This window comes from Lethenteron reissneri, chromosome 25 (assembly GCF_015708825.2).
Source record: "Lethenteron reissneri isolate LAM-NWPU_2019-01 chromosome 25, ASM1570882v1, whole genome shotgun sequence".
NCBI classification, from domain to species: domain Eukaryota; kingdom Metazoa; phylum Chordata; class Hyperoartia; order Petromyzontiformes; family Petromyzontidae; genus Lethenteron; species Lethenteron reissneri.
In genome coordinates this window covers 11,642,873-11,669,416 of record NC_083803.1, presented here as the reverse complement: position 1 = coordinate 11,669,416, position 26,544 = coordinate 11,642,873, and the positions used below count along the sequence as shown (strand labels likewise).

Below are 26,544 nucleotides of genomic sequence, written 5' to 3'. Positions count from 1 at the left end.
GGGTGGGTAGAATAATACATAGTGTTATATTAAAATGGATAAGGCAGCAACTGCAGCAGCAGCAGCAAGTGCAGCAGCAGCAGCAACTGCAGCAGCAGAAACTGCAGCAGCAGCAGCAACTGCTGCAGCAGCAGTAACTGCAGCTCCCTTTGATGCTGTTAATCCTGCATAATGCACATGCATATGCAGTACTAATCACATTCCTGCATTTCCCATAAATATGCTAAATTCCTTTTGATATGCAAATTCCTTTGTCAATGCACCCAGCTTATATATATGCTCCAAGCTCGTGTGCTGTTTCATTCAGACTCTGTCGCCTCGACGGACCTGGTTTTCACCTGAGGACGGCTGCTTGCGTTGTGGCCGAAACGTCGTGAGAATTGTTTTATTATGTTTTATTTTTATTATTTTATTACTTCCCTTCTACGTGACTTTACCGAAAGAACCAAGAAGATGAATCCCTGCAGTCACGAAAGCTTTAAATCGAAAAAAGAACCGAATGCCTCACAGGGCAAAACCAAATAAATGAAATTGAAACTGAAAACATCCACTTCCTCTTTAGCCCCACTCCCACCTTCAGGCCTCATCCTCTTCAAGCCCCACCCACCCCCCGCTTCAGCCCCCCCCCCCCGCATCACAAGGCCCCAACCACCCCTTCCTGCAGACCAGGGCCGGGCTTGTGTTTGTAAAGGCAGCGGTGTTGCTTAAATCTTACCTCCTCCTCCATCCTTGCACACGTCACCCATCTTCCTCATTGCATCTTCACAATACTGTACCCACGTTTACTCTGGTCCGTAATCATATCCTCGGCATATTTTGCATTCATGTAACATGTTTAACTTGTTTGTACAATTTAGCTGCAGCCGCCTCTGATTACCACGGTGTGAAAGAAGTTCAACATCCCATAAGGCGCGTTAATCTTTAGATCAAGGTTATTATTAGCATTGTTGCACTTTGTTTCAGCAGGAAAGCCCACTAGGAAAGCCCACTGATTCTCATTCCTTTTTTTGAGGCGGGTCCTGTCAAGTGTTCGCTCGGTCACATCACCGACTCGGGTGTCACCGTCATTGTATGAATGTTAAACAAACACAAACAAGTGTGGGTTCACGGTGGTCTGTGTGCGCGCGTCGTTACATGCGTTTACAATGCACGCGTCATACACCTTGACACCTTTCACAAACGAGATGTCCCATCTCAAAGGGCCGCGGAGTTTACACGGTAGTTTCCGCGTAATATGAGTCGCGCATTCGAGGAGTTTTAATGTGCAATATATGCGCCTTGCTCCTAAAACTAAACTACTTTCATTTATTTTACCAGGTAAGGCCCAATGAGCTATATAGCTTGCTTTTTTAAGAAGCGACCTGGTCACAAATGATAGTTCAATTAAGTGGCTTATCAAGTGGGAATATATAGCAGCCAAATACTCCAAACTGCGTGTTTAATGTTAATGTGGAGGACCCGGAGAAACATCCACGCGACCACGGGATGAACATGCAAACTCCAAATGTACAGGCATGGTCAGGGTCAAGATCGCATCTACGCCCTCCTTGTAGTACCAGGCGATTGAGATAACGTCTCGTCACCGTAGCACTCCCTGCAAGATTCGCGGGGCCAGAGTTTTGCCGGCGCCTACGGCAGAGCTGCTGAAGACATCCACTCACAACGAGGCCGCGTGGCCGGATGGGATGTGTGCAATACAAAGCTTTCTCAGGTGTGGACCAATCAACTTCAAGGACAGTGCATATCATTATCATCATCAGAGTTGTTTCTTTTTGTTTGCATTTTGACTTCTTGTGTTGAGGTTATTGCAAACATGATGCCTTGTATAAAGGTGTCAGATTTTGTGCCAGTTAAAAGGGTAAACACCTATTACTATTACAAAGCTTTGTTTTATTTCTATGCAATTCGACAGATTACGTAAAGCATTGTCTGCTTATTTATTTGGTTTCTCGTATTCTCACGCACCGCCGCGAAATGGTTATTTATGCGTACAATATTATTTAATGTAAATTATAAACAAAGATATATCCAAACACCTCGTAACGAATTATGACCACAAGCCTCACCCGCGTCCGCACTGTAACAATGACAGCAGCAGATGCGGACACTGGACGATGATGCACGAATGTCATCTTTTTTTAAACCTCTCCGGCAATGTGCAGCAGCGACTGTAGTTACCACCCAGAAACAGATCGTGGATCACACAGAAGCAACTCAAAAAAATAAACATCCCGATTCACAAACACGGAGGAGGAGGCATCACCGCCGCAGCCAGACACTTCACCACTCCTGGCGTCATTTGTTCGCATCGTCGTTTAACCAACCTCAACGCCACCCTGTGGTTGTGGCTCCACATCAACGACCAGCCACGCGACGAGCAATTTCAATTCAAACTTCACAGGGCGATACGGTAACCTCTGGTTTGTCACACACCGCACTCAAAGAGCCCGCGAAATACGCCCGCCACGTTACCAAAGTCGGACGGATCCATGATCGCACGAACACTCTGGAGCGCTGGATGAAGCAGAACTCTTCGTTCACGGCACCGGCGGTGGTAGTGGTGTGAGCGTCGTTTCCGTGAACAGTTCGTTATAAAGCCGTCGGGGTCTTACTGATATCGTCATAGCGCGTCCGCCCTGCCGCTGAACAGAAGGACGCGCAATTGCTGAGAATCGACGCGTCTCGAGCCACCAAACTCATTTTTAGACCGCCCCACCCCCGCGATAAAACTGCGTCACAAACCAAATATTCTAGATTTGAAGCTTTCGTGACTGCAATTATTCATATTCTTAGGTTTTTTTCGATAAAGTCACGTTTTTTCGGTAAAGTCACCTACGTGACTTGTTCTTAGGTTTTTTCGGTAAAGTCACCTACGTGACTTTACCGAAAAAACCTAAGAACATAAACCAAATATTGTCACTGGGTAATGTTATTTCCTTATTGCTTATGCCTCAAAAGTTCAGCAAATGGCCATTGTTCCCCAAAAACTTTGCTTTTGTGACCAGGACACAAAAGCAAAGTTAATAATCCACTCGCTTACCCGATCTTATCGTGAGGTCCAAATTCAAACATCACACGTGTTTTCCTCCAGTTGCTTTGGTCAAACCTCCCTGACCCATTCTGTACCCCGTACCGCCGACAATATTCGTGCCTCAAACACTCAATCTCAACATTAAAGTAAACCTCCCTAAAATTATTCCCAGTGCGTTACCTTATTAATAAAAAAACATGACAAGGCGTTGAATGCATCTCTTAATCTCCTGTTTCTCAAGTGAACGTTTATAGCCAGGGGTGGGGGAGGTCTCGCTTAGACAACATCTCTATCCCAATGAAGATCTGAGGTGCAAACAATGAATGCACAAAACCAAAAGTACGGAGCGAGTTATCCGCATTCACTTGTAGATGCGGAGTTGAAAAGCCAGAACAAAGTCAGAACAAAGTCGAATGAACTCCGGGGCTTGAGTGGATCCTGAGTTTGTCAGGGCAGAGTGTCACGGAAGCTCGGCCCATCAGCGGGCATCTTCTTGCTGTAGTCTTGCTCAAACGCTTCCAGCTGCGATGCAGAGAAGTGATTCTTCCAGTCACCCACCTCCCCTAGCGAGGTGAAGGGGGGGGGGGTAAAAATATATAAAGACAGTGGGTTGGAGAAGAGGTGCAGTAGACAATGTTACCGTATACTCGTATCGGGGTAGCCCCGTTCGTGAGACGTTAACTCCCTCGCCTGGAATGCATGAGCGTGTGGGTTTTACTGGGTAAACAACGACACCGTGAATTTAATTAGCCAAGTGCAGCTTGTTATAGACGGATTCCAACGCCCACATTGATTAATAACTCAAGATTGCAAAGTGGGCGAATGCCCCGGGGGTGGTTTGATAAACCCAACAAACCTGACGTGAATCCTGAAACTCAACATGCGAGCAAACCGCCACACCGTGGTGATGGTGGCGGTGATGTGCACGCTCATTCAGATTGTGTGGATGTGACGATCTGGGTTGGTGGAACCCGCAGTGGTCATGCGGTGACGTGGATCAACAGTCGCATGTGTGTCACTGGTTGCAAGAAGTTCACGGTTCGAATCCCACGTTCCCCTTGGTGAATAATGTACTTTTCCAATTTGTGCTCATACTTTATATATTTTTTACGTACTTATGTTTAGTGAGTTGATTACCTATGATATACTTTGGACTCCAAACGTTTTTTTTATATTGTAAATTTCTGACCCACGCACCCACTACTGGACGTGTGAAAAAGAGCTTCACAGCTCATCGGATTTTTCCAGGATGTTATAAGGAATAAATGCGGTGTGGTATTAACTGTAAAATACGACGCACCATTTGCTTCACAGTGGACTTTGAAGATCCCGTGACGTCCGGCGTGATGGTCCATATATAATTTGTATGACCTCGCAATTGCTATAAAGTTCACAGCAATCATGGCTCTCTACTGCGAAAACTTTGGCAGGACCCTCCTGAAATGAAGTCATGAGCCTCTGAGGCTTTGTAAGATACACAAGTGTTACTGGTAGGAATCTCCTGGTTCCAACAGCCCACAGGGGATTATTGTGTCCGTCCGTCGTGCATCAAAACATGGGAGGGGTGGGCTGGGTGGAGAGGGGAGGGTGGGGATGGGCTGGGTGGGGAGGGGCTGGGTGGGGAGGGGAGGGTGGGGAGGGGCTGGGTGGGGAGGGTGGGGCTGGGTGGGGGGTGGGAGGGGTGGGGCTGGGTGGGGAGGGGAGGGGCTGGTCACCCCGTGGTGCCCTTATAAAACTCAACGTTTAACCTACTCACGTCGGCTTGTGCCCGCCCTCACAGTCGGCCATATTTGCGGAATACACCACGCCGCCGTTGACCCTGGCCATTGACCAAGCAACCCAACGTTCCTACCAGCTCCCTCCGCAGGAATGTGTTAACGGTAACGTGCTGAACTGTCTATGCAGGCAGGACACGTTCCTGCCCTGTGTGTAGATGTTTCTATTGGTCAAACATCCAAAGGAAGGTTAATCATGAACACGATCCGCTCCAGGTATTACTCGTTATCACTCGTAATTGCAGAAGTTGTTTCAATTAAAACTGAATTCAAAGCTTCCGTGTGTTTCTATTAACCACGGACACTGCATAGCTCTCCGATACGTGTTGCGTCGTGTATTATACGGATCAATGTGCGACGTTTCGCTCGATGCGCTGGGAGCTTCTTCGGGAACCGAATAAAAAAAAAACGTCACGAAAACTGTTCAGCCGGATGAGAATCAGAGGCCGAAAATAAATAAGTGACGCACACTTCGCAGCCCAACGAGAGCCCTCCTCCTCTCATTGAGACAACAATAGACGCACCTCCGATTGGCATGTTTGGCAACGTGCAGCCGACGAGACTCGAGCACTGCACCTTTGCGTTCATTATAAATGCCACTGAAACTCTCGCCATGCCCAAGTGCGTGACGCACGCGCCGAGCCCTAACCCCGGGTCATTTTCCGCCATCTGCAACATGTAATTTTATATTTTATTTTACCAGGTAAGGCCCATCACTGAGCTATGTAGGTCTTTTTTTCAGAAGCGACGTGGCCACATGACAGCTCAACGAAGTGGCTTATCACGTGGAAATTCGTAGCAGCAAAATGCTCTACACACGTGATTTTTTTCTTTTTTATGTGGAAGGAAAACCCGGAGGATCCTGAGAAAAATCCACGGAGAGAGACACGACAAACTCCAAATATACAGGCATCAGGGTCGACATGGAAACCACGACCTCCCTATACCAGGCGAGGTAGTTAACATCTCGCTACCGTGTGTGCCCTCTATACCATCGCAATGATCGCTGTTTTGGAATGGAAATTGTGAGTAAGATTCATGGTCGAGGAACGGGGAAAAAATGACGAAAAAAATGACGAATGGAATAGAATGGGTTGTGTTGGGTGTATACCCCTTTTATAGGGCTTATACGTTAGTTGATTATATGCCTAGACGTTCATATTTTTCTTGATCATATATTGGCTCGTGCGGTTGCGCCGTGTGTTTTTCATGTATACTGAAGAAGAATGATGCAGAGTGCACGTGATTGTGATACCAGTTGATGTTATGATCTATTAAATATTCAGATTTGTACTGTACGGAGTGTCAGAGTGGTTTAATTCTGTTTCATGAGTCGTATTGCTTCAAACAGCCTGTACTGCTGGACGGATCTATGAACCTGGTTAGTATCGTGGAGAAGGTCTTATAATTGATATAGGACAACTCCTTGCCACGAGCTTGCGATAATCAATTAAATGAATAATACATTGTAAGACTCTCCACATACAACAGGTGGATGCCCCTTTCCCCCACTTGCCACCGACTTACGGCATTTTATTTGTAAAGGAAATATGCGTTTACGCAGCCACTTAAAATATTTCACTTTGGGACCTTCGTCACATTCGCGATGCCATGTGACCGCCGTTGGGCTCCGTGACAAACTCGTAGCGGTCGACTCCACCTCACCTCCTTCATGCCTCTTTCTGCGAGGTCGGCAGTGGGCACACTCACCCTTGCGCATGAACGGTGACACGGTCTGGTCCATGAGGGTGGGCGGCAGGTGGCTGTAGTTGCTCATGGGGTTGTTTTTCATGACCGAGAACGAGCTGAGCCGCACCACCTCCTGCAGCTGCCGCTCCGACAGCGGCCGCTCGATGAAGTCGGCAACCCGAGACACCTCCCGTAGGGGATTCTGACCCCCACGGCAGATTGGAAGCAGTGCTCAGGTAACTCCGCGTCTGAGACCACGTCGCCCTGTGCACTCTGGCACTGGTTAATAAGGTTGTTGCCCTCGCGACTTGAGCAGAGGCAAAGTCCCCCCCCCCCCCTCATCACCGACCCGGTTCGAGTGAGGTACCGGAAACATGCGCACACGTGGGCCACGCAAGCCGCTTGTCGCAAAGGTTCGCAGCGCGGAATACAGGAAAGCCACCCTGGTTAAAGTGTGTGTGTGTGTGTTATGCAATAGCTACTAATAGTGTACCTATTCATACTGCCGATTTAACAAATGGTCATTAGAAAGATCTTGACTTCAAGCTTTCAGTGACTGCAGCAATTCATATTCTTGGGTCTTTCGGTAAAGTCACGTAGATTCTTGGATGTTTTAATTTAGGTTCTTAGATGATTTAATTGAAAAGAAAGCAAATGGCTCAATGGGACACCCTGTCTATAGGAAAGCCACCCATACGGATGCCTACCTAAAACCTAACTCCCACCATCATCCATCCCAGAAGAATTCCCTCATCAAAACTCTACACCATAGAGCTCGATGTATTTCTGACCGTCATCACCTCGCCAGTGAACTGGAACACGTACACCAAGCTCTCAAGACGAATGGATATTCAGACTACACAATCCGCAAAGCTATCATCCCAACCGTTGCGAAAGAACCATCTGAGGACCCTATCAAGACCATCACCTTGCCATACATAGCAGGGGTCACTAAAATATTTCCAAAATCATAAGCAAACACAAGATCCAGGTTAGATTGAACACAGTACATAACATTCGTGATCTGATCCAATCTGTGAAATATGTGATATCTGACATGCAATACCCCGGTGTCTACAAACTAAGCTGTGTCTACGGCAGTAGTTACATTGGGGAAACTAAGCGACATGTCTCGGACCGTGTTCGTGAACATAAGGCAGATCTGAAACACGGTAGGACCAATACCTCGGCTGTGGCTTACCATTGTTTTAATGCGGTGGGCTCACGCGAAATTGATTTCTCTAAGACAAACCTCACCTCCATCATGCCTCACAGCCTCACCTCCATCATGCCTCACAACCTCACCTCCATCATGCCTCACAGCCTCACCTCCATCATGCCTCACAAACTCACCTCCTTCATGTCTTCATAGAAGAAGTACAGGATCCGGTGCTTCTCTCTCGCGTTCCACCAGCCGGTCACGTGATCGTACCAGGAGCCCCACGGCACTGTTGGCAGTTGGGACACGCGCACACGTTGGCACCCTGGTGACAAGATGTTAACTACCTCTCCTGGTATACAGGAGGTCGTGGGTTCGATCCCGACCCCGACGCCTGCTGCTGTATATTTGCAGTTTGCATTCTCTCTCTCCCCGTGGTCGCGTGGGTTTTTCTCCGGAGCCCTCCTGTTTTTCGCTCCCCATTTAGAAACACGCCTTCAGACTCTTTGGCTGCAATAAATGTTCACATGATCAGCCACTTTGCGGAGCTATAATTTGTGTGGCCAGGTCGCTTCTGAAAAACTGATATATAGCTCAGTGGGCCTTACCTGGTAAAATAACAAATATTAAAATTTCGATTTAAAGCTTTCGTGACTGCAGGGATTCATATTCTTGGTTCTTTCGGTAAAGTCAAATATTTAGTGTGCTTTGATTGTTTGCTCTAGTTGTCACGGGACTGCTCATGGTAGAACGAGTCGTCAACGCGGGTGGAGAAGTGAGCAAAATGAAGTTCACGGAAGCATCGACCGTGTTCGTATCGATAGAAGAGTAACACGCAGGCATTTGACTGCCCCCTCTCCCCACCCCCGTGACTCGAGCGAACGGGTGAGTGCTGCGTCATCAATAAAGCTGCCCCGCTTCGGGTAAAGTTCCCCTGGAGAGAGTGAGGCGGTCCAAGGAGCAGGGCCACGCGGTGGTCGCCGCCCTCACCGCTGCCGGCCACGAAACGTGGGAGGTATTCCTCCCAGGAGCCGGGCTCCGGCTGCTGCCGATTCATGCGGTCGAAGTGGAAGTAGGAGACGGCGTTATCTTTAGCGTTCCGAGCCACATAGATCACCTGGGCACAGACGGGAGGGGGGGGGGGCGTTGGAGGATCAACTCAGAATCGGAGTCTCTATTGAGATGGCAAATCCAATGAGCTCAGAAACTGTTTTCACAGATGTCCAGTAGGGGGCGGGTCAGCACATTTCTACAGCAAACAATGCAACCACCGACAGCGGTGCAAAGTATAGGGAAGGCAAGCAAGTGATACAATCAGTGCCGGATGAAGCTAGTGCGGGGTCTGTAGCATATGTTATAAAGGGGCCCTAAATGAAAAAAAACACTTACATATTAAAACACACATTTTTAACTTGCATAGCAAAGTAATTGTATATTTTCATTTGCTATACAGCCAGATACTACGACAAATCGCTAACCTTAAACACCCAGTCGTTCATAAAAGTTGAAGGCGGTATAGTACTATAGTAATAGAGCAAGTGCAGAATCGCTGAACCGGAATTGATAGCTTGAAAGTATTTAGCGGGGGACCCTTGAAAGTGCGGGGCCCGTAGCATTATGTAGCTACTTTTGCTACTAGGATAATCCGGAACTGGATGCGATATAAATAGATAAAAAATACGTAATTATATAAGTACAAATAGCACAAGTGCATCGATGCCTGCCGATTTGTCAACAGCGAATACAATCTTGGGGCAAGGCAGCAAAAAACAGCCCCAGACCATACTCTTAGGTTTTTTCGGTAAAGTCACGTAGGTAAAAAATAAAATTCAAATTAATGAAAGTAAAATAAAAAATCACGACGTTTCGGCGGCAACACGAGCTTCCGTCTTCAGGTGGAACAGTCTCAGCACGATTGCTGTAACACGCACAGTGGCGAGGTATATCTGCTGTACAGTGGCGGCTCCTGCAAAATCTCTCAGGGGGGGCAAATGTCTGGATGATTGATAAGGATAAGGTCCACCCATGCAATGGATAAATTAACAGCTTAAGCATGTAAAGGCAACTTCACTTCTTTAATATTAATATTAATGAAAAATAAAGTGACTCTTACAATACATCTTGTTTGTTTCTATACTCACTATTAAAACAAACCACTCAAGTTTATTTGATTAAAGATTCCACTAGGTGGCCACAAATTATATTGTTGGATGAAACGTGCTTACGTATGATGACGTAAGCACGTATGATGACGTTAGCACGTTAGGGCGAGCCCTCCCGGAAGCCATAGAAAATGCATTGCAGCGTCCCCGTTCGAAAAAAAACATCTTTGAATGTAAGTCTATGGGGCCACTCGGGGCGATTCTCAGCCAGAGTGAAATCGCCCAAAAAGAGGCGGTACTCCACAGAACGTGACATGACGCTGATTGGACTATATCCAGAGGCTGCAGTGACGGCTAGCGTGACTCTGTGGTTGAATGACATTGGTGGTGCGTCGCCCAATCGCCCTAATGAAGAAACCGCCCCTGCTGCTGTATCAAGTACTTGATACAGCAATCGTGCTGTGACGGTTCCACCTGAAGACGGAAGCTTGTGTTGCCTCCGAAACGTCGTGATTTTTTATTTTACTTTTATTAATTTTAATTTCATTTTTTACCTACGTGACTTTACCGAAAAACCTAAGAGTATGAATCCTTGCAGTCACGAAAGCTTCAAATCTAGTCCCAGACCACACCAAAAAAACGCACGGTGCCTCAATATAATCGCACATTAAAACGTGACTATCGAAACGCTCACCATGTTAGTGGCGATTGAAGAGTGAAATGGAGACGGCTGACCGCCGAGTGACGGGAGCGAATGAGTGGATGTGGCGTCAGTTGAGACGCAGATATACCTCGCCACTGTGCGTGTTGCGGACTTCGCGCGAATACACTTCACCACACCACCTTCAACCATCGACCACAGAGTCTCCTTCTCTGTGCTGTTGTGTGTATGTGTGCACGTTGAACTTATTTCGCACCGTACGTAGCCAACCGTGCTAATCGGAGGTGAGGGGGAGGGGGAAAGAACGCCAAACTAAACCACAAAAAAGCAGTTCTAAAAAAATGAAGGTTTCAGTTTAGATGATTTAAAAGTGCGTTAGCTCCAGTGGCTTCTGAATATCAGAAGGAGGAGCGTTCCAGACGGCCGCCTTGCATTGTTCTCACGATGCTGCGGTGCAAGGTGTGCTTGCGTATCAGGTACAATGACATCGGATTATTGTGGATACGCGTACTTTGTACTCTCGTGGTAGTGCCTTACGCTGATAAATCCATACTCCAATCCTGCCGAGCAGCGTTCCGGTAAACATCAATGGTAGTGATGTTGGAGATGCTGCTACTGCTGCTGATGCCTTTGTCGCTCAGTCTGCTGCTACTGCTCTTGATGATATTGATGATGATGAGGATAATAACGACATGGACGATTGCTATGATAATCTCACTTTGCAGTCCTCCGCCCAGAAGGAAGAGGGAAAGAGCTTGTAGGGAACGTGGGTCTTGATGACGCGAGGAGACGGAAATTCATCGAGCAGCTCCACGCCTGCAATCGTGCACAAAGTAAAAACTGACTGCCTGCTCCGATGAGCATCGAGGTCGTGCTCACCTCCTGGTTACAGCGCCTGAGCCAGTGGTGGAGATTGTTCCACATCTCTTGTGGTGGGAGTGAGTCGATCCCTGGGGTCGGCAACCTGCGGCACCGGAGCCGCACGTGGCTCTTTAAGGAAGTGCTGCTTCGTGACGTTAATCTTGAAATATTGAGGGTTTGTTTTTTACCGAATTCGAAAGAAATTGCTCTTCTTGTTGTGTTGGTTGCCGACCCCTGGTCTATCCAAAGGACAAACACTGTTGACTTCCTGGTAAGTATTTTTTTTGTATCGACCCCAGAGTGATGATGGGCCGAGTAAACCTCCGACCAGGATCTGGTTGCGAGCCGCTCGCTCTACCGCTGAGTGCGGGTGATGGCGATGTTAAGTGGTGACGGTGATTATGGTGGGATTTGTTAATGGCTATTGATGGTAGTGGTGATGTAATTGACGATGTTGCTGAACATCATCATGATGATCATGGTGACAACGATACTCGTAGCAAGAATGACGAGGCAGATATTGTTCATGGATATGTTGCTACCAACGGTGGTCATGGTGATATTTTAAGCGCTGATGCTGGGGACCGAGCTGGTATTGTTAATTTTAATGTTGATTAGCATCATGAGGTTACTGATGCTGACGTTGATGATGGTGCTGGTGGTAACAATGATGGACTCAGCAGTTACAATGAGCACTCTTCTGCTTGTTTGCCCATGCAAGTCTCACTCAAGACCAGATTGTGCATGATTACAATGAAGAGGGTCGCAATTGATATATACTTCCCAACTAAGTAATCAGCAAGGTTTTTTCTTCTAATTTGGGGGGGGGGGGAAACCGAGACAGTGACGCCGTCACGCAATGGACTGCTCGTCTTCTATTGACGTCACGAGATCTTTAACATCCAGTGCCAAGCAGCCGGTGCATTATGGTTAATACCGCGGTATTGACCAGCAAGGTCTCTGCAACACGGAGGCGAATGCGCCTCCGCTGGGCTGTATCACCTCGTCACCGCTCAATGATGGTGAAGATATCGTGATGATGGTGGTGGTGGTGGTGATGATGATGACGATGCCATCACATCACCACTACGAAGCTCTGGCGGTTCCCCGGGACCGCAGCTCCACTCCATGAAGATCATGCGGTCATCGATGGTCGCGCGGCGGTTGTGTGCCAAGTCCGCGACGTTTATCACCAGATCCACGATCTCCTGCATCCACGTGGTGCCTGCAGCATGTGGATAGGGTGGAGATCAGTGGGGGGTGGGGGGGGAGAGAGCCGGGGTGATGATGGGAGGTGGAAAAAAAAGGCGAGGTGAGGTAGCGGAAAAGAGCCAACGCTGCCCGATCACTCAACACGTGTCTAGTGTGTGACGTTTGACACTCTCGCTGCTGCTCCTGATGATGATCATCATTTCAACGGATCACGCGCACAGTATTCGCTCACTCCCGAAGAGGGAGAACGGCTCAGAGGCACGAGTAGACACAGACGAACAGGAAGGCAGCCACGCGGTGAGCCGGCGCCAACAATTGCCCGAGCTCTGCGGTCCTCCTAATCGTGTCACGTTACCGGTCAATCGATTAGTGTTTTACACGTGGAAGGAAACCCGGAACACCCAGAGATAACCCATGCATGCGACCCAACAGATGGAGTCCACATTTTTGCTGTGCCGCGTTGCCCTGGCGAGCCCGAGAACGGGCCCCTCGTTGGTCGCGGAAAGGGAGGTTCACACGATTTGTGTGGTGATCCACCAACCCTCGCCTCCAGTGCTGGATTAAAGGCCACAGGCATAGCCACCCCGCCACTCGGCTAATTAATCATATCTGCCGTTGTCTACGTCACGATGCTGCTGCTGCAAATAATGATTCTGATGTAAATTATGATCGTGTTGCAGCTTGGTGCTGCTGAAGATAATGATGATGTTAACGAAGGTGGATCTTACCAGCCTTGGGGTATGTGGCGATGACGAGGTCATCGGAGCGGGCCTGGAGCTGCTCCACGCAGCTCCACTTGTCCGCGAGGAAGTCCAGCATGGGCACCCCCCGCACCAACTTCATTCCGGGCCTCTGCATCCCGGAGTACTCTGGAGTCTTGCGGAGTCTCGCGGAGAGTCTAGCGCGACAGACGTCGAGTGGTGCTCAAGTCAAGTGCCACGGTGGTGAGATGTTAACTACCTTGCCTGGTATACAGGGGGTCGTGGGTTCGAAACCCGAGCCTGACGCCTCTGCGTTTTTCACGTTCTCCTTGTGGTCGCGTGGATTTTTCTCCGGCTCCTCCGGCTCTTACCTCCACGTTTACCATCAACATCGCGCGTTTCGAGTATTTGGCTGCTATACGTTTCCACGTGATGATTGGCCACTTTTTCGAGCTATCATTTGTGGCCAGGTCGCTTCTGAAAACGAGCTATATAGCTCAGTGGGCCTGACCTGGTAAAATAAAATAAAACATGGTTGAGTTGTAATTGTATAACCAGGTGAGAACGCAAGAGGCCAGGATCCCGGTATCCAACGTTTGTCCTATGGTTGGAACCATCAAAACAACTTCGGACCAACAAACCATGTCTACTGGGGTAGTCTCACACTTTTAAGGCTAGGTCGACCTAGAGGAGGCCCCGCACCTGTTCGTATATTTATTTTTATTCACCGATATTATCTGGTGGGAAAGAAGCGAATTCAGTGACCGAGTTCATAGAGCAGTGTGATAACCGCTGCACCGCCACTCCAAAGACAACTGTCAGCAACACTTTCATGCACTGACAAACACGCCGTTCATGAGCCTCTTCCACAGAGGCCGATCTTGACACCGCTGGTACCAGTCATCGGCAAGTCCACTCAGCTCCACATCCTCCTGCACCACATCACTCCATCTCTTCTCCAGCCCGTGCCGCGCCCGTTTAGCCCCCTCTATCCGACCGAACAAAAGCTGTTTAGGCATGTGGTGGCTGGGCATGCGGGCTACATGACCCAGCCAACGCAGCCTTGCCTGCCGGAGGAGCTTACCGATGGGACTTTGTCCAGATCTTTCAAGGATTTGTGAGCTCACACAATCCAGCCTGGTGAAACCAAGGATGGATCGTAGGCAGGTCAGCCAATGCTCCCACGCCCCCTTCATTATTTTGTTGAGAAGAAGAGCCATCCCCTGTTGTTTGGCAGTCTCCTACCCCCAGTAGAGGACTGTCCACCCCTCATGGCAGGAGCCAGAGCCAGTTCACCGGACCTCCTGAATACCACAAAGATCCAGGCGGTACTGGTCCAGCTCCCGCCAGAGGAGTGGCAGCCTGTCCTCTGCAGTGAGTGTTCGAACATTCCACGTGGCCACCCGCAGTAGTTTCTTGCTGTTTCTGAAGGAACCCCAGGGTAAACATTCAATCTATTGGCTCCGCCAAATATGGTTTCGCCAGGAGACGTCAAGGACGCCTGTCCCCCCGGGGCCTCCGGCACAAACTTAATTAGATTTTTAATCCGTGGTATCGTGGTCATTTATTTGAAGATGGAAGGGTTACTAGCCCCTCGCACCCGTCCAGAGCCCCATTTGGCCGCTGTGGTGGCTACAAACGACATGATGGAATGGTCAATCTAAATTGGCCGTCCCCCCACGGCACTGTTCCCCACAGCGTTACTGTCCGGCACCAACGAGGAGGTAGGGTGTTGTTTTGCCGGACAGACACAAACACACACACGCCCGTCGCACACACACACCCGTCGCACACACAAAAACACACACAGACCCCCGTCGCACAAACACACCTGTCGCACAGACCCGCCCCCCGTCGCACAGACACACACACACCCCCGTCGCACAGACACCCATCGCACACACACAAACACAGCCGTCGCACAGACACACACACACCCGTCGCACAGACACACACACACACCCCCGTCGCACAGACACAAACACACACACACACCCGTCGCACAGACACAAAAACACACACACACAGCCGTCGCACAGACACAAACACACACACCAGTGGCACACACATACCTTGTCGAACAAACAAACACATACCTGTCGCCGGATCCCACGCTCAGAAAACGAATCCCACTCTAGCCGAGTGAGCTCTGGGCGTCGTCACACCGCCGACAAAACCGCAGTTGTGCGCGCCGATGAACCTTGGATTCGAGTCAATTGGCACCGAGTGTCAAAGCCAATCGTTTAGTATCCGATTTAAGTGCAGTTTGCGCGAGCGAAGGCTGTCTGGGACATCGGTAGGAGTGGATGCCGATGTATATATAAAATACGCTCCCTTTCCACGAGCAGGTCGTGCCACTCGTGAACGAGACGCGTATGCGAAGTAAAGGAGTAGCCCCTGCAAGTGCCTGCTCGTGGCCACTGCTGACCGAAGGGGCCACGGCAAACTCCACGAGAGCGAAACTCTGTGGCGAACGAGTCCACGTCAGCACGCGTGACGTGCCACTCTTCTTCGTGGTACGACGAGGTTCAGCAATACGCTTTGGTTTTATTTGATTTGCGCGAGTTTACTGAACTTTGGGCCAGTGATGTGAATTCACCCTTCTCTACGAGCAGTCAGTTTATGGCCGAGCAAAGACCGCTGCTGACTTTGCACACAAAAAGGCCGTGAGCTAATGGTGGGAATTCTACATTCCTGTGGTGTGGGAGGCGAGTCTCTCCATGGAACGTGCAATGTTGAATTCGCCGCAAAGTTGTACCTATTTTATCGATCCCAGAGGGATGATGGACTGAGTCAACAACCCCCAACCAGAATTTGAACTGGCAACCTTCTGATTGCGAGCTGCACGCTCTAGCGCTGACCCACCCGACAGGACTGAGCAAGCATCACAGACAGACGCGGGCTTGTGTGAGCTTTGGTTCGGTCGTTCTTTCAGAATCAACATCTTTCTTTTTTTCATAGTGGAGGAATTCGATGAGCTGTGAAGATCTTTTTCACAGATGTCCAGTAGGTACGGGCGGGTCAGAACGCTACACCACAACAAACAATACCAAACGCGATAGGGGTGAAAAGTAGAGGAAAGGTAAACAAATCACTTTACAAAGATATACAAATATAACGAAACAATGTTTTAATCTTACCAGGTAAAGACCACTGAGCTATTCATAATTATTAGGGCTCTGCTGCTGAGCTACCTTACGAAAGTGCCTCATAATACAGGCATGCACGTGGACTTTCTGGAGTTTTTGAAAAAATATATAAATCTGGTTTCCCCCCCCCTCCCCCTATGGTGTTGAGAAATAAGTAAATACACGTGCCACGTTCGGACGAATGGTCTTACCGGCCCGTGGGTTGCGACCCTGTGACCTTGTTTGAAGTGAGGGAGTGGATGTAGGGAAGGTGGGGGGGGGCTATGCATACTCAGGGGGGACACGAGGGTCAATGTCCAGCACACGTGAAGTCGATATTAAACGTGACGGCGATACGAGCTGCTCTTGTCCAGCCATCGTCTCGAGCCCTCGCCCGCTGTGCAACGACTGCACCAACACGTCTGGACTCGACGGTGCGAGTGGAGAAGGGGGGCTGCGCCTTCAGCGGGAGGGGGGCAGGCGCGCTTTGCACTCTAGTGGTAGTGCCTTACGCCAATAATCCATAGTCCAAACCGAGCGGCAGGGCTCTGTGGGGCTTGATTGATCTTTCTTAATAGGTTTGTGTTATGAAATGTTTGAACGTTGTAATTCATTCATGGAGCCATACGTTATTATTATTAAATATTAATGTAGGAGTACGTTTATTGTATGTTATATAAATGATACCGCTTTTCAGGGAAATGGGCCTCATGCATGAATAATGTAATACGCAGTACAGCAAAGTGACTGTGCAAATAAGTTTATTTTATGGGATTTTACTTCATGACAGCATAATTTACAAATTAAATTCGCATAGGAAAGACCTGCAAGGCGTGCAGGACTATATTATAACGTGTGATCAGGATCTGTGCACACACGGCGCTTTATAAATTCGCCTCCACATCTCAAAGCGCCTCGCGTGACATTCACAATCATTCCAGCGCCCAGCTGCAGTTTGTGGTTTTTTTTTTGCTTGCCTAGGGGACCGGCTGATGACAGCTGCCCCTGTGCAGCACAAGTTGACAAAGCAACCGACCTTGTAAAAAGTGTGGAAACTCTTGAGAACAATCTTTTCACTCACTCGATTTAGTTACAAGAGGAGCAGCTGAGAAACCATAATGCCCTGCCGTGTTTTGTTTAACTGGAGAAACCAGTTTCGTTTTATTTTTGTGTGAATATTTTCATTGTTTTAGTGATTTGTTCACCTTTCCTATACTTTGCTCTCCTATCGTGTTTTTGTATTGCTTGTGGTTGTTACTTTCTGACCCGCCCCTACTTGACATCTGTGAAAAAGAGCTTTATAGCTCATCGGATTCCTCCATTATAAATAAATATTCTGTTTCCAGTTGTTTGTCGTCAGCTGGAAGGTTATCATTGCTGTGTTGTAAATCCTGCCCAGTAACGATCACTCTACCCAGCTCGCACCGCCGTGCCGTGCAGCAATCGCCGCCACCGACTCATTGCCCCGTGCTCACTCGCACAAGTCCACGGGGAGCCCTGCAGCTCTCACGGTGCCAGAGACACCCGATCGGCCACACGGACAAACAGCACGGGCGCTTCTGGTCACGTCTTCAAGGTCTCCCACGCACAACTCCACGAGGTCATGGCGACATCGCCATCACAGCCACTGCCAACGCACACAGGCGATGACGCGCGTGTACCACATGGCGGCGCTATAACACGGCAGCCATTTTATCCACTCGCTTCGGTAGCCAATTCGGCAGCCATCTCCCAAGGTGTCGTGGCGTCGTTTAAACGAATGTCGTCATTCTCTTTTAGAGACATTCTCAGTTTGCACCTCCAGGTGTCACTCGTGCCTCGATTGACAGGGAAGCGCAGTTCCAACTCCGCTACAGCTGGGATTCCCGATTACTTAAGTAATGTAATTAACCCATTTAATCTACTGACTATCGTTTATATTGCTCGATACCGCAAAAATAGCTGGGGGGGGGGGGGAGTGGAGGAAGTCTCTCCTCCGTTCCCACGTGTATCGCTGGACGGGAGGTGATATGGGGGGGGGAGGGGTGATGACGTCATAAAGCATCATCATCAGTCGCGTCACATTGGGAGTGGCTTGTTGGGGTGTCCCGCCTTCAGGAGGCAGGAATTTGGGGCGGCTGACATTTTTTTTAAAGGCGCCTGTCATCGACCAAAAAAATAAGTAGCCAATAGCAATTCTTAGTCGAATAATCGATCAGATCGGCTGATGGACCCAGCTGGGAGCCTCCACCCATTGGAGATGTTGGTTTGCACGCAGTCACGTCTCACGTGCCTGGCATTGTGTGTTTGCACCTCATCGTTTACGTCAATACCTTTGTCCCCTTGCGAACAGAGTTCATGCGAGTAACAGTTATTTTTCCGTTCAAGTGAGCGAATTATCTCTCCAAATTCCGGCCCTCAACTCCCTTTCGCCACCAGGGGCTCACGTGACACCAGCGTTCAAGCAAAATTTAATCTAGGGGCCCCCTGATAACAGCTACCCCTGTGCGATGCAAGGTGACGTAGAACCGGTCTCCCCCCCCCCCCCCACTCCATTTTTTTTTATTTTGTTCACAAAGGCGGTGTCACATTAACAACACGTGTCTATTCCACACACACACACTTGCACTGCAAACAAAATAATAACAGATGAATTGTACTCACATGATCAATACATATCTCTCCGATTATGTTTTTGGGGTTGCACTGCGTGTTGTTGAGCGGATCGCTCAGTCGACTGGGAGCTTCTTCGGGAACCTCCTTGTCTCGGTCACAGTTGAGATGATGCAGGAGTACGGTCATCGAATTAGAGGCCGACCAAAACTGAATTTCTGGTTTCGGCTGAAACCGAAACCAGACCGAAAGTTAAAAATTTACTTTCGGCGAAAACCAAAGCCGAAACCGAAAGTTTAACTTCACTTTCGGCCGAAACCGAAAGTTTAACTTCACTTTCGGCCGAAACCGAAGCTGAAACCAAAGTTTAACTTCACTTTCGACCAAGACCGAAACAGAAAGGTATATAACCGAAGTTAGCGAACACAAGATTTATGAAATACTAGCTTTACTACCCGGCTTTGCCCGGGACTTGGATTCACCACGGCCGGCCGCCTTTGTCTCCCCAGTAGCGATGTTGACATACCACACCACTTACTCGTTTGAGGCTGAGTCGACCTAGGGGAGGCCCAGGACAGGTTCAAATAATCGTCACCGGCCGTGAGCGGGAATCGAACTCGGGCCGCTGGGTTCGTAGCGCAGCGCGCAAATCGCTACGCAGTCGCTGCCCCCCCCCAGGTGCGTGACGTCATTTATTGACGGCCCAAAACAATCATTGCGGCTGTAACCTCACTCGCAAGCTGCTGCTGACGTGTGTGTATGTATGCAGCCTATCGCCTAGCGCCGACTGACCGGCTGATAGACTTAGCACTAGCGTTATATTCTAAAAATAGATCTTCGGTTGACGACCGAAAGTCAATATCAGTTTCGGCCGAAACCGAAACCAGACCGAAAGTAAAAAATTGATTTTCAGCCGAAACCGAAGTAAACCGAAAGTAAAAAATTGACTTTCGGCCGAAACCGAAAGTATGCCGAAAGTGTCCATTTGCCAACTTTCGGCGCCGAAACCTAAACGGAATTTCAGTTGGCCTCTACATCGAATGTCTCGCATCCCAGCGAGCGCCTTTGACATTTACCAGGAGTAATAATAATACTGTACTTGTTACATTCACCGTTTAAATAAAATATGCAATTCGTGTACGTACGTATGTATGTTGAACTTCTTTCGCGCCGTGCATAGCCAACTGTGCTAATAGAAAGTGTGTCTACAGTTATGAAGCAAACATCAAATGCTGAACGGTTACCTGCATATGGCTCAACTGGAAATACACAGGGAGACATCACCCTTGCTAGGAAAACCTGGTGGGTCCCTGGTCAACAAAGGTCGTGGAAATATTATAATTTAGTACTTTCCTTCCCTGCGTAGACAACTTACATTTGTCGTTATGGTAAAAGTTGGCGGAGCCATTGTCTTCCTGCCGTTTTGGACGAGGGTGGGATGTATGGCGTGAGTTGCGGTTGTTCCCGTTTATCATTCTTATTAAGGAGTTGTATTTTTGCCAGCCCATCCTGAGTGCGATCATCTTTGACTATGCAAGCTAGCAAGGTGGCGAATAAGGAAATAGCCTACACCTATTTGTGCAATTCTATGGGTGTTCCCGAACCTTTTTGTATTCTTTCGGCCAATACGTCATTCGTACAGAGGGCACATCCTTCAACCTCATCGACGGATCCCAGGAGTATTCGGGGGAGAGCACTTTGCTCGGCTTGTTGTCAAAAAAGTAGCGGTTCAGGTGGCTCTCGTCGTGCCAGATCGCCTCGATCCCCTTCTCCCTGTCGCGGACGATGCCCCGAAAGATCCCTCGCGTCACGTTCACCACGCCTGAGCAGCAGCCCCCGAACACGGCGGCGTGGTAGTAGAAGTCCCCCTCCCCGTGCGCGATGTAGGCTGCCGACTTGGGCCGCCGCTCGTACGGGAAAGTGAGCGGCCCCTTTGAGAAAAATCCCGCGTGGATCACTGCTACGGTGTCCCCCAGCACCTCCGGGCCCCACGGGCCCGTGAAGTATTGGTCCACGTCGAAGCAGAAGACGTAGTCGGCTAGGCCCGTCAGGGTGCTCTCGACAAGGTCGCCGATGGTCTTCATGCGGTCCATGCAAATGTCCTGCCACCGTGCCTGCTTCTTGACCTTTCAGACATCGCCACCACCCATCATATTTGGTGGACAGGGCCCACCGAGTGAAGGGAATTTGTTGGCAGCTTCCGATTCTCTCTCTCTGAGCCTAAACTCTTAACACTGTGCACGTTATTAATTGAATTATCGTTAATTTCGTAATGCTCTTAAGAAAACGTTTGCCAAACAAACACGTCACATGGGCATACGAGGCGAGTTGAAGAGCTTGGCAAATACCGCTTGTGTATTTTTTTTAAGAAACCGGTCATCCTGCACGGCATTGTGGAGTGCATAGCAGTGCGATCAACAAACACCGAACACAGCCATCACTCACGCCGCATTCAATAGAAGGGAAATAAACCACATACGTATTAACACAATGTGTCTTTTTGTATGTGTGTTGAACACTCTTTAGCATTATACATAGCCAACCGTGCGAAGCGGCCCTTCCTCGTGACAAACAATGTGAATACGGGTCATTTGCCTGTAATGTGTTTTTCCCCCTTCATGTTAGGGCACTGCTGTTGGCGAATGTGTTAAATTATTCCTGTGAATTTAGGTTCAATAAATCGTGATGCACTGCCGCTTTGGAAGTCGGCGTTACCCTCATGAGGACTCACAAGTGAGCTTCAAATTGTTGCTTAAATCGTTGTTTTGTTTATCTATGTGACAACTAAAGAGATCAGGTGAGTCTCATTTTCTAGAGCTCGAGCGGCCTGGCTCACCATTGACAGCAAATCGTTCCACCATCTTGTGTATTTTACTCACCTTAATTGAGACGAGAGATCTTCCGGGTGCGAGGTCAATCACAGGTACATATGAGGGAAAGTCTGTCAAGACGAAGTACGTGACCTCATGGCCCAGCAGGAAATATCGTTCTGCCGTTTCCAAAAATCTAGGCAAATATTTGTCCAGGTATCTGTGGAGTCAAAGGCAAAAGTCGAAGTTATTTTCTGCTGAAAAGGAGTATCGAGGCAGGGCTCATCTCCTGTTCTTAGCCCTGAGCCATTGACGGAGTCTCTGCAGGACACCCACTGTTGAATTTAACGCAAAGCGGTGTTCGTTAAGTCGAATGTTAAAGTTTGCGCTGGCTCACACCATAGTCCCATCCGGGCCCAGGATTCCAATGAAGCTGAGCCTGAGCCCCAAGGCATGGCTGAGCCGCTCATCCACGCGTCTTGGAAGCAATTGAGCAACTCAAGCGTGAGCCGAGATTGAGCATTCGAGGTCGAGCCAGAGGCAAGCCACGTATAAGCGGTCCCAAGAAAGACTGAGAGGCGGGCACACGCTCTCCGTCAAAGCCGAATTTTTGCTTGCGTCAAATCAATGCTGCTCAAATCATGCGCTCCTAGAATGTCCGTGGTGGGCAATGGGATGTATATTGCAACTCCTCTACTTACGAACATTTGACTTACGAACTTTCAGAGATACGAACAAACCTTGTCCATATGTTCAGTTGCCTGTTCGGACCCAAAGTAGCAAGTTCAACCGGCGCACAAAAGATGGCGGTGGTGGCATCTACATCTACCGGAGATTATACAACTTTTAAAGCCATTCCCCGTGTTAAGTGTCCATGCTGTACAACATGTTTGGAATTGACAGGAGTAAAGTTGTAGTTAGGAACAAATCGACTTACGACCAGACCTCTGAAACCTAACTCGGTGTTAAGTAGAGGAGTCCATGTATAAACAACACTGTCCCCGTACCTTGTACGTGGAGGGACGTGAAAAGAGGCCGTGTGGTCTGCGCGTCGATGCGGGGGGGGGGGGGGCGTCAACTCCACGGCCGTCACGCAATTCACCGTCCGATGGCGAACACGGTGACGACCACGCGGAAGGGCGTGCCACCCGCATCCTGGCTGTCCACCTGGGCGGGGTCGAGCGTGTCGCTCCACACGATGGGTGTCCCCCACCCGGTCGTCCTCTTGAACTCTGGCGTCGTCCTGCGAGGCACGGTGGGTTGACTGCTCGGTCAAGAGTTGCCCCACTCCCCTTCAAGAATGCTCGATGGCATTCGTCAGTGGCACTACCTTAAAGGGAAACGTAGTGCCACGTTTTGGGGCAATGGCCAGACCAAATGTACCACTTTGTGGGGCGGTTAACAGTGGCTGTCCTATGCATATACTCGCCTCCACCATATGAACGTGGAATTTCCACCACTGACACTAAGCTGTAAACAGGAGACGAACACATCCCCCGATGCTCACTTTGAGTGATTTACCAGCTCAGGCTGCCAAACCTTCTCTCCCTCGCCCACATCGCACGAGTCTCTGTCGAGCCACAACAATTATCACTTTCGTTAAACGTTCCACATTCCGCTATTTCGCATGGTTGCTCTCGTTGTGACGCTAATTCACAAGTTGCCCTTGTCGTTTATCCGATAAGAAATTCAGAGATCTCATCGAGCTGGTACCAGCGCTCGCTCGGTATAAGTATTTTCAATTCCAACATTGTGCAAAAAACGTAAGTGGAGTGTACACAGCAGAGGTGTGGACTCGAGTCATGTGACTTGGACTCGAGTCAGACTCGAGTCATGAATTTGATGACTTCAGACTCGACTTGGACTTGCATAACAATGACTTTGTCCCACCTCTGAGGTGTGGACTCGAGTCATGTGACTTGGACTCGAGTCAGACTCGAGTCATGAATTTGATGACTTCAGACTCGACTTGGACTTGCATAACAATGACTTGCGCGAGTCATGTGACTTGGACTCGAGTCAGACTCGAGTCATGAATTTGATGACTTCAGACTCGACTTGGACTTGCATAACAATGACTTTGTCCCACCTCTAAGGTGTGGGACTCGAGTCATGTGACTTGGACTCGAGTCAGACTCGAGTCATGAATTTGATGACTTCAGACTCGACTTGGACTTGCATAACAATGACTTTGTCCCACCTCTGAGGTGTGGACTCGAGTCATGTGACTTGGACTCGAGTCAGACTCGAGTCATGAATTTGATGACTTCAGACTCGACTTGGACTTGCATAACAATGACTTTGTCCCACCTCTGGTACACAGACCTCTCAGCCTTGGACGTTATGCAACACCACCCAGTGCCTGAAGAACTGCATTGTGGTGATATCTTAACCTCCCGTGGCTTCGCACAATGCCTTTGGTAGACACCCTGCACGTGTCTCTGAGCGTTATTGTTCCGACCTAATATAACTTGCTCCCAACAGTCTGGCAAAGGCTATACGGGGGGGGGGGGGGCGGTCTTTGTTTGTTGTTCCGACATGTGCTCACGTTTCTGCCGTGATTGCGGGGGGGGGGGGGTCTCTCGTCCTTTACAAATCTGAAGTCGTTCCATTGCGATTCGCGCTCGCCGCGAGCACAAACCGTCCGCGACATTGACTTTACACACTGCGCGGATGCAAATGTGGGTTGTTGCGTGTGTTGCACGGGTTGTTTTTGTTGTTGTTTCAGAGACTCGTAATATCCTCACCTGTGCAGAACAAATGCCGTTACAATGCAGCCCAGAGCCACCAGGAGCCAGAGACCCAATCTACCACGAACCGAACTGCCCGCAAGTCGCCTCAGCATTGCAGCTTCTGCGGGGCAGGGTGGTGGCGGTCAGAAAGAAAAACAATTACACTATGTAACACGATTTTTGTTCCTGGGTAGTAAGTCTTAATTTCTAATTGCTTATGCCTCAAAAATATACAAAATGCCTATTCTTCCCCACAAACGTTGCTTTTGTGACCAGGACTGCATGTGAAGGAATGACGCAAATGCACACCACGTTTTCTCATTGAAAATAGGCACATTTCAAAACATCACAAGTAACTGTTTGTGGAGCAGCGACGTAATTAGAAAATATTTTTACGTTTTAAAAATATCTGAATATAAAATTACGGATTCAATTTTGACTCAGTGGACTTTGCGTGACATGTCCGCTCGGAAAGTGCGTCTCCTGTATTGTACCGGCCTAGCATGTGGCAGGGGGCATGGAACAGGGTGGTGGGCAGTGCAAAGCACGCTGCACGGTCTGCCTGCTTCCCTCGCTCTGCCTATGAATCCCACAACGGCGCTTGTGAGGCTTCCCCAAGATGTTTGCTTTCACGTCAAAGCCCACGAGGCAGTATCACCGCAATGAGCCCCGTCATCCTCATGGGAAGTGAGTCTCGGTTCGAACTGGGACAGCGGCGCTGGGAGGCACGCGGTGCGCGGTTGTCGCTGAGCGGTGGAAGAAGCACCGCGCACACAGCTCTGGATCACACCTCCGATTATCACAGTTGGTCACGTACGGCGCGAAAGAAGTTCAACGTACGTGACACGCGCCGAAAATCGTCGTGACCCTCCGCGTAACGGATTTCTGGCCGCGGCAGGCAGCGGGGCTGAACTCTCGCTCGCTCTTACACGTGCGGCGTGGGCGCGTTTCTTGGACCAAATCGCGGGTTCGTCACGGAGACGAGGGAAAAGATCGCGACTCTCCACCGAGTATCCTTCATGCGTCAAACCCCGTTGAAAATGCGAATGCGAATATGTGATTACTTGTATACGGTCACCGAAAGAGAAAATGTAGCCATCCCACTAATAACTCGGCTCATTGTGTGGCCGTATTTGCACGGATTGACATCTCGATGTATCCGGAACGCTGTTAGGCTGGCTTGGAACATTATATATTGGAGTAAGGCACGACCGCTGGAGTTCAAGGCATGCCTTTATACAATCATCATATATTAGTGTACAACATACCGTATTTGTTAAAATCTTATCAAAAGGTTTGTGATCATCAAATCAATACGAAAATGGATGTGGCGTGCCAAATTAATTACCGGAACAGTCGTTCTGGACCGTTCCCAGGTTTGAAATAAGGAAAACAAAATCTGAGTTTACCCACTGAATAGTTGAGTCGTCATGTGAGTGTGTGTCTTTGAATATCGACACAGAACGGGTGCCTGTGAGTCATGAGACTACTTGCTCACCTGTGAGTCCCTCCGTAGGCTCCCCCTGCTCGCGCAACAGATCCGTTGCTGCTGCTCTAGTTATATATCAGCGATGTAACCACCCATCAATGCCACATCGCCACGCCCGTGCGCATGAAAACGCCGCCACAGAACACACATTAAGAGCAAAGAAGCACGTTTTAAAACGCAAACAGCCTCGCAGCGACACGCACTGCAAACAATAGTGGTGATGACACAATTGTGCTCGGCCGTGGGTAGTAAGAAGATGTCAGCGTTAGCTAATGGGGCATAACCCCCACGCGAAACGGGTTCTCTAAAGTCAGTGTGATTTCCTGCTCCAATGGGCATTGAGAAATTGATGGTCATCTATGGTTACAGCACTGAGCCTGTGGTTAATATTGCACATTCCTATGGCGGGGGTAAAGGCGAACAATCTCTGTGACTGTATAATTTGAAAAACCCCGTAACTTCGCTTTAGCACTGTTTTCAAATCACCTGAAGCTGTTAACTGACAAACGTATCTTCACCGATGGACGCTTGAAAGCGAAGAGTGAATGAAGTCGAGTGCTGATCCTGTCTGAAGTAATTTAGCAAATAACGAAGACCAAAGA

The 26,544-nt window shown here is 49.0% G+C and overlaps 3 protein-coding genes across 4 annotated transcripts in view; all 3 read right to left on the bottom strand.

Annotated features, from left to right (window-relative positions):
* The window catches only part of LOC133347230 (interferon-induced GTP-binding protein Mx-like), an 81,488-nt gene extending 78,894 nt beyond the window's left edge, over window positions 1–2,594 (bottom strand). Inside the window, exon 1 of one of the 2 annotated variants that reach the window (XM_061559329.1) lies at window positions 2,473–2,594. In XM_061559329.1, the coding sequence (XP_061415313.1) occupies window positions 2,473–2,491 (19 nt within the window). In that variant the 5' untranslated portion in view covers window positions 2,492–2,594. The remainder of the gene's footprint in view (window positions 1–2,472) is intronic. The other variant, XM_061559328.1, reaches the window with a different exon arrangement.
* On the bottom strand, window positions 1,870–15,817 carry LOC133347232 (sulfotransferase 1C1-like). The gene is made up of 8 exons (XM_061559332.1): window positions 15,288–15,817; window positions 13,219–13,388; window positions 12,363–12,503; window positions 11,136–11,233; window positions 8,645–8,771; window positions 7,849–7,943; window positions 6,517–6,697; window positions 1,870–3,594 (listed from the first exon to the last, which is right to left on the bottom strand). The coding sequence occupies exons 2-8, from the start codon at window positions 13,346–13,348 to the stop codon at window positions 3,479–3,481; spliced, it is 888 nt and encodes a 295-aa protein (XP_061415316.1). The 5' UTR covers window positions 13,349–13,388; window positions 15,288–15,817; the 3' UTR covers window positions 1,870–3,478.
* A 1,246-nt stretch (window positions 15,818–17,063) lies between these two features.
* LOC133347228 (N-acetyllactosaminide alpha-1,3-galactosyltransferase-like) lies at window positions 17,064–26,003 on the bottom strand. Its single transcript, XM_061559326.1, has 5 exons — window positions 25,952–26,003; window positions 24,469–24,574; window positions 22,824–22,964; window positions 21,791–21,941; window positions 17,064–21,037 (listed from the first exon to the last, which is right to left on the bottom strand). The coding sequence occupies exons 2-5, from the start codon at window positions 24,564–24,566 to the stop codon at window positions 20,498–20,500; spliced, it is 930 nt and encodes a 309-aa protein (XP_061415310.1). The 5' UTR covers window positions 24,567–24,574; window positions 25,952–26,003; the 3' UTR covers window positions 17,064–20,497.
* Window positions 26,004–26,544: the final 541 nt, after the last annotated feature.

Coding starts and splice junctions, on each gene's coding strand:
- LOC133347232 (XM_061559332.1), bottom strand. CDS start 13,348: ATGCAGAGGCCCGGAATGAAGTTGGTGCGGGGGGTGCCCATGCTGGAC. Junction 7,944..8,644: donor ACGTTTCGTGGCCGGCAGCG/GTGAGGGCGGCG, acceptor AACTGCCAACAG/TGCCGTGGGGCTCCTGGTAC. Junction 6,698..7,848: donor TCTATGAAGACATGAAGGAG/GTGAGTTTGTGA, acceptor CGTGGGGGTCAG/AATCCCCTACGGGAGGTGTC.
- LOC133347228 (XM_061559326.1), bottom strand. CDS start 24,566: ATGCTGAGGCGACTTGCGGGCAGTTCGGTTCGTGGTAGATTGGGTCTC. Junction 22,965..24,468: donor ACGGCATTTGTTCTGCACAG/GTGAGGATATTA, acceptor CGTGCCTCGCAG/GACGACGCCAGAGTTCAAGA. Junction 21,942..22,823: donor ACCGTGTTCGCCATCGGACG/GTGAATTGCGTG, acceptor TTGACTCCACAG/ATACCTGGACAAATATTTGC.